The following is a 7,500-nucleotide window of genomic DNA, read 5'->3' as shown; positions in this document are numbered from 1 at the left end:
ACACACGCACACACATGCACATACAATCATTCAGGCCAAGCACCCACACATGCACACAAAAAACACAAACACAGCGACACACAGACAAGAGATTCAGCTACACTTGATTACCCTCGATTTCCCCCAATTAGAGTCAATTATTGCCAATTGAGGTCGTTAACATGGCCTTCTGTTTGGCAGCCAGAGCAACAGGCCAGTCCAGCTCAGTCCACTCCACTTTACTCAGAGCCAGGGTTTACAGCTCACCACAGTGAACACTGATATACTCAAGTCTTTGAATTGAATGATGATATTGTCATTGCCATCTAAAAGTGGCACATTTTCTTGTTGTATATTTTGATTGTCATACAGTTTGTTTTTTTCCCCAAAAGTTGATTCGTTTTTAATAAGAACAAATGTATGTTGTTTCATTTTTCAGTTCAGTGTTTACAAAGTCACATTATACTGCACATGTGCTTATTGTGCTACATAAAGCCAGCCCAGTGTTCACCCTGGCTTCTTCATCACAGGGCTATAAAACAACCTGACACACACAGAGCTGGACCAAAATATTTAATATGATACCATATTAATGTTTAAGACAAAGATTTATAAGAATAAATATATTGAATCTTTAATATTGTGCCGTATTACAGTGCAAGAGTCATATCATTTCAGATTCAGGATGTAATTGCAATAATCACACACTGTAATATGCAAGGCCACGGTAGACTGGATCAATAGCTTCTAGGGATTGTATATTGTATATCAAACCTGTCTCATCCACTGGGCAGCTACAGTACATTACAGAGGCCAGTGGAGCATTGAAGTGCATTACCCTCTATGACCAGCAGAGGGGCGTGCCTGGGACACATGAGCACCTCTGGCTCCAGTTGTGTGTGCTTCAGTTTAGAGTGAAACTCATCCCAGTTCAGGGACCATATACCTGTAGAGCCTATTTGATCTCAAGTGGGCCGGACCAGCAACAGAATTGCGAAATATCGCAGATTTCACATTATCGCACATTACAACTCATTCAACTTGAGGTGGATGACAGCTGGTGTATCAGGAGCATTGACTATAAATGGCAAACAAAAAAAAAGACTTCTGTGCTCAAGTACTAAAAGCCTGAAATCTCGAACAACTACAGAAAATGTCGCAATGGGCTACAAATATACATCTTGTTTTGACATTCTTAGTATTTTTTTCTCTACAAATCTGGGGCTGTCATATGATTCGCTGTGTGCTAAGAGTGTGTAGGTAGCAGGTAGCTCCACTCCTAATAATAATAATACTACTACTAATAATAATGATAATAATAATATTTACTCTGATAGTTGGCAGTGTATTGGCAGTTGGTAGCTCCAATCGATGGGCCCGTCCTCAACTCTCTGCATTCCTGCGATCGCTCCTGTAGGCTTCTCAGTTGTGATCTTATACCTGAAACGCACACACACGTAAACACGCACGCACGCACGCACGCACGAACACACGCATGTACACAGTAAAACAGACACATACATAACCTACGTAAATCTATGTGTTACATTGCATCTGTTTGTCAAACATGTCTATAGTAGAGTATGCTACATACTGTATGTGTGTGTAGAGTCATGATAGAATGTGATAAGTGTGTTCTAGAGTGTTTGTGTGTGTTCTAGCATTCTAGAATGTGTTGTACATGATGTGCTTGTTCCTGCGCGGTCCTCCGTATGGTACGAAGGGTAGCGATCCGGACGCGGCGTGGTAGAAGGTCACCCCAATACTCCACAAGTCAACTGTCACCCCGTAGGCTTTCTGCTGAGGCTTACGCAGCACCGCACGCTCATACATGTCAGGATGCTACACACACACACACACACACACACACACACACACACACACACACACACACACACACACACACACACACACACACACACACACACACACACACGCACACAGAGAGAGAGAGAGAGAGAGAGAGAGAGAGAGAGAGAGAGAGAGAGAGAGATGTAAAGGCAGCAATCAAAACACATACCACAAAGCAGCATAATGGCCACCCCTCTCAATCAGCTTTTCAGTCTACAAATCTAATTATGTACATGCACACACACTCACACGCAAATACAGACACATGCACACACGCATACATCCACACATACAGTCCCAGGAAAAAGTTTGTACACCCTTTGAAATTTCTTACATTTCTGTCAAAATTGATCATAAAACATGGTCTGATCTTCCCGGAAATCTCAAGAAGGAACAATCAGAGTCTGCTTTAATTAATTCCACCCAAACATTTACATGTTATCATATTTTTATTGGTCATAAGGCCATAACATTCACAGGAGAGCAGGGCATAAGTAAGTACACCCTTGCATTAAGTAGGTTTTAACCCTCAGTTAGTTGCAATGTCATCAACCAGACTTGTCCTGTAGTTGCAGATCAGATTAACAAAACAATCTGTTTGTATCTTGTCTCCCCCTTCTTTAGAGAACTGCCTCTCGTCAGCAAAGTTTGTGGGATGTCTGGAGTGCATAGCTTTCTTGACTTCATGCCATATAATCTCAATTGTTTTTGTCAGGGCTTTGACTGGGCTATTTCAGAATGTGTATTTCATTATTATGAAGTCATTCTAAAGTCGATTTGCTTCTAAAGTATGGGTTGTTGTCACATTTCAGGACCCATACTCTTGTGTGCTTCAACTGTGTGACAGATTTCCTCACGTTTTTTTCTGTAAAATATCACAATAAACTTGAGTTCATTGTTCCACTGATAATAGCAAACTGTCAAGGGCCTGAGGCAGCAAGGTAGCAGCATATAATGATGCTCCCGCCACCATACTCAGAAGAGGAGATGTAACCAAGAATAGCTAAAAATGGGATTCATTCTGCCAATCTAAAATTAATGGGGTTTCTGTCCGAAAAAATATATATATGCACCTTTGAGGTTTGTGAAAAAGCATTTATATGCTTCATAGAATTACTGCAAAATATTCTGTAGACCAACGTTGAAACCAAAGTTGAATTGTTCAGGGGAACACACAATGTCATGTTTGGAGGAGAACTGGAGAACCACACCTTCACCAAAACATCATCTCCACCTTTGAGTATGGTGGCGGGAGCATCATTATATGCGGCTACCTTGCTGCCTCAGACCCTTTTCAGTTTGCTATTATCAGTGGAACAATGAACTCAGAAGTTTATCGAGATATTTTACAGAAAAAGTGAGGTAGTCTGTCACACAGTTGAAGCACACAAGAGGATGGGTGCTGAAATGTGACAACAACCCATACTTTAGAAGCAAATCGACTTTAGAATGGCTTCATAATAATGAAATACACATTGTGGAATAGCCCAAATAAACAATTGAGATTATATGGTCAAGAAGTCAAGAAAGCTATGCACTCCAGACATCCCACAAACCTTGCTGACGAGAGGCAGTGTTCTAAAGAAGAGGGAGACCAGATACATCCAGATTGTTTTGTTAATCTGATCTGCAACTACAGGAAACATCTGGTTGAGGTTATTGTGACGAACTGAGAGTTAAAACCTATTGAATGCAAGGGTGTACTTACTTATGCCTTGCTGTCCTGTGAATGTTTACATCTTATGGCCAATGAAAATATGAAAACTTGTAAATGTTTGGGTTGAATTAATTAAAGCAGACTCTGGTTGTTCCTTCTTGTGATTTCCGGGAAGATCAGACCATGTTTTATGACCAATTTTGACAGAAAGGTAAGAAATTTCAAAGGGTGTACAAACTTTTTCCTGGGACTGTACATCCACACACACACACACACACACATGCACAGATACATATGCCCAAACACACTGTATTTAATAGCGTGTACTGACTGTTCGAACCCTTCTCTCCTCCAAACTGCACTCTAAAAACAATCAATAGTCTCTGGCTGACATTAATATTCATGCCATACCTAGAGTGGTCACACACACACACACACACACACACACACACACACACACACACACACACACACACACACACACACACACACACACACACACACACACACACACACACACACACACACACACACACACACGCACGCACCCACACACATTCATGTCATAACTAGAGGGCTCTTTAAACACACACACACTAATCACCATTCTATTGATCTGTCTGCCAATTACGCTGTCTGGGGGTTTCATTATTGTACGTATTAAGGCTGAGTACTGTACTAATTTAATTTCCTGCAGTGTAATATAAACGTGCATCAGAAATGCTCTCTCACTCCCCCTCTCTCTCACTCTCTGTATCTCTCTCTCTCTCTCTTACAGCACTCAATATCTAATTCCATTTCCTGTCGTTTAATACAAGCAGGCATGAGAATATATCTCTGTCTGTCTGTCTGTCTGACCTCCCTCTCAAACAACTGCGTTTCTTTTCTCTCTCCCTACTCAGTGCCATAGATCCACACACACTTCTCATTGTCTTCTTCTCTTAACCCCTCTCTTCCTCCATCTCTCCTTGCTGTCCTCTCTCCATCCTCTCTGCCCATCTCTCTCTCGTCATCCAGTTCAAGTCCCTATGTCTTTAAGCAGTGGTGGGGAACCTATGGGGTGGGCGTTATGTTATACTTTAACCCTATCGCGCCGGACGCATCATATTTGATGCATCAAATTCAAAGCCCTCTCCACGCTGACACAAAAAAAAATCCATCTCAAAAACATCCTGCGTGTCATTTCAAAACGTCCTGCAGTACACGGAAACCGCCACAAGAGAGCAGCGGTCAACAACAAGTTGATCACAGCTCGGCGAAAAATGCAAAAATGGAGTAGAAGCGGTTTCCCTGACCGACGCTGAGATATCGTCAAATTGCAAAAGGTTTGTGTACAAAGTGTTTCTCAACAGGGGTGCCGGGGCACCCTGGCGTGCCGCGGGCCCCCTTGAGGGGTGCCGCGGAAACGTGGCTGATAAATAAAATGATGTAATATAATACATATTTGTCTAAACTGATCAGCTAATGCTAGTCAGTGGAATCTTTCATCTGCCATTTACGCAAAATAAAGTAAGTATAGGTCGCCCCAGCTAGCTGCAACTTCGAACGTAGTTCGTGTGACGTTTCCAAATGTGTTACTTTTCTAAGCTTGTGTGGTATCGGATGTGATGCCATGTTACAGCTTGTTGGTTTGGGGTGCCTTGACATTTTTCATGAATTGAAAGGGTGCCTCACCTTAAAAGGTTGAGAAACACTGGGTTATACTTTAACTGAGGGGTGGGGGACCTATGTCTCAGGGGCCATTTACAGCTCTTGAGGCCATCTTATCTTGGCCCCAATATCATTTTAATACTATGCAGCTTAACATGAAACATAACACGTTTTGTAAAGGAATCTTAGATCATCTTCGATCAAAGATGGGGTCTGTTGTAAAGGTGGCTGCCTTCCTTAAAGGCCTAACATTGCAACATTGAAATCCTGGTACGTGTTCATAGTGCGGCCCTTGGAGAACTTTTAATACCATGTGACGTGGCCCCTCGAATGAAAAAGGTTCCCCAACCCTGCTGTAGATGGACATGGATTTCTCATCATACTCTAGTTCTAGTCCTATCTTTCTCTTCATCCTCTTTTTCCATCTCTCTCTCTCTCTCTCTCTCTCTCTCTCTCTCTCTCTCTCTCTCTCTCTCTCTCTCTCTCTCTCTCTCTCAATCCCTCCATCTCACCAGGTATTCTTCCGTTCCGTAGATGGAATGGAACTTCTCGTCGTCCTCCAGTTCTCGAGCAGCTCCAAAGTCTGTGAGTTTGTAAATGGAGCGGCCGTCCTCACCCACTTGCCGAAGGATGTTACCGGGCTTTATATCGCGATGAACCACTCCATTCTCACGCAGATGGTTCATACCATGGACTGGAGAGAGAGAGAGAGAGAGAGAGAGAGAGAGAGAGAGAGAGAGAGAGAGAGAGAGAGAGAGAGAGAGGAAGAGAGAATGTGTGGAGGTGGTGGTGAGGAAAGAAGATGGAGACAAACAAACACACACACACACACACACACACACACACACACACACACACACACACACACACACACACACACACACACACACACACACACCCCTACAAACTGCAGTATAATAAGGAACGCTGGTTCCGGTACCGGTAGTCCAAACGCATATCTTTCTCTCTCACACACTCACACACACACGTCACACACACACGTACCTACACACTGCAGTACAATAAGGAACTCAGGTTCCGGTAGTCCAAATGCGTGTTGTGGTTCCTCCAGCAGGTTCAGAAGGCTTCCACCAGAACAGTACTCCATAACCAGAACCTTCTGCTTCGAGTTCATATGCATCTAGAACACACACACACACACACACACACACACACACACACACACACACACACACACACACACACACACACACACACACACACACACACACACACACACACACACACACACACACACACACACTACTTAGGGTTCATATTCATATGCATCTAGAACACACACACACACACACACACACACACACACACACACACACACACACACACACACACACACACACACACACACACACACACACACACACACACACACACACACACACACAGTTTTTGTTGGACTTTGAAAAGAAATGAGAAAAATAGTTCTGGTGAAGTCTCATCTTCTCAATCTGCTACCTGTACAGTGCATGCAGGCATTGCGTGTGTGTGTGTGTGTGTGTGTGTGTGTGTGTGTGTGTGTGTGTGTGTGTGTGTGTGTGTGTGTGTGTGTGTGTGTGTGTGTGTGTGTGTGTGTGTGTGGATTGTATGTTGCAGAACATGACTGCGTGGATGTGCGAACATCAAAAGCTGGAGTTGCTTTTTGCTGTTGAACATCAAAGCACATTGAGGGACCATCAAAGCAGAAAACAGAGCACTCTGAACCTCCCACACGTGCACACACACACACACACACACACACACACACACACACACACACACACACACACACACACACACACACACACACACACACACACACACACACACAGATGATGGTCCTGATACACCTCACACACACAAGCACGCACGTCACACATGTAGATTGGCATCACACTTCCAAAAAATCACACACAAGCATTATCACACACACACACACACACCTACACTCACTCACATACACACACACACACACATACACACTCTCTCACACACACACACACACACACACACACACACACACACACACACACACACACACACACACACACACACACACACACACACACACACACACACACACACACACACGCAAACACAAACACAAACACAAACACACACACACACCTACAATCATACACACTGTCCTGTACCTCTTTGACGGTATATTAGCTTGACGATGTTGACGTGTTTGAGTCGTTTCAGCATCTCGAACACACACACTCACGCACACACACAGTACACACACACACACACACACACACACACACACACACACACACACACTCACGTACCTCCTCTACAGCGTAGAGCTTGACGATGTTGACGTGTTTGAGTCTCCGCAGCATCTCGAACTCCCTCATCTG

General features: G+C 43.6%; 1 protein-coding gene across 4 annotated transcripts in view; it reads right to left on the bottom strand.

Moving 5' to 3' along the window:
- ikbke (inhibitor of nuclear factor kappa B kinase subunit epsilon) overlaps nucleotides 1-7,500 on the bottom strand; it is a 25,557-nt gene that overhangs the window by 14,993 nt on the left and 3,064 nt on the right. For 3 of the 4 annotated variants that reach the window (XM_063216050.1, XM_063216049.1, XM_063216051.1), the window contains exons 4-8: nucleotides 7,429-7,500; nucleotides 6,143-6,278; nucleotides 5,650-5,831; nucleotides 1,661-1,821; nucleotides 1,309-1,419 (exon numbers count right to left, since the gene is read on the bottom strand). The exon at nucleotides 7,429-7,500 is cut by the window's right edge and continues 66 nt beyond it. In XM_063216050.1, coding sequence (XP_063072120.1) covers nucleotides 1,309-1,419; nucleotides 1,661-1,821; nucleotides 5,650-5,831; nucleotides 6,143-6,278; nucleotides 7,429-7,500 — 662 coding nt within the window. Of the gene's footprint in view, nucleotides 1-1,308; nucleotides 1,420-1,660; nucleotides 1,822-5,649; nucleotides 5,832-6,142; nucleotides 6,279-7,428 lie in introns of those variants that run through there. The other variant, XM_063216052.1, reaches the window with a different exon arrangement.

Source organism: Engraulis encrasicolus, chromosome 14 (genome assembly GCF_034702125.1).
Source record: "Engraulis encrasicolus isolate BLACKSEA-1 chromosome 14, IST_EnEncr_1.0, whole genome shotgun sequence".
Taxonomy (NCBI): Eukaryota; Metazoa; Chordata; class Actinopteri; order Clupeiformes; family Engraulidae; genus Engraulis; species Engraulis encrasicolus.
The sequence above is the reverse complement of the archived record's forward strand: the minus strand, read 5'-3'. Positions and strand labels throughout refer to the sequence as shown.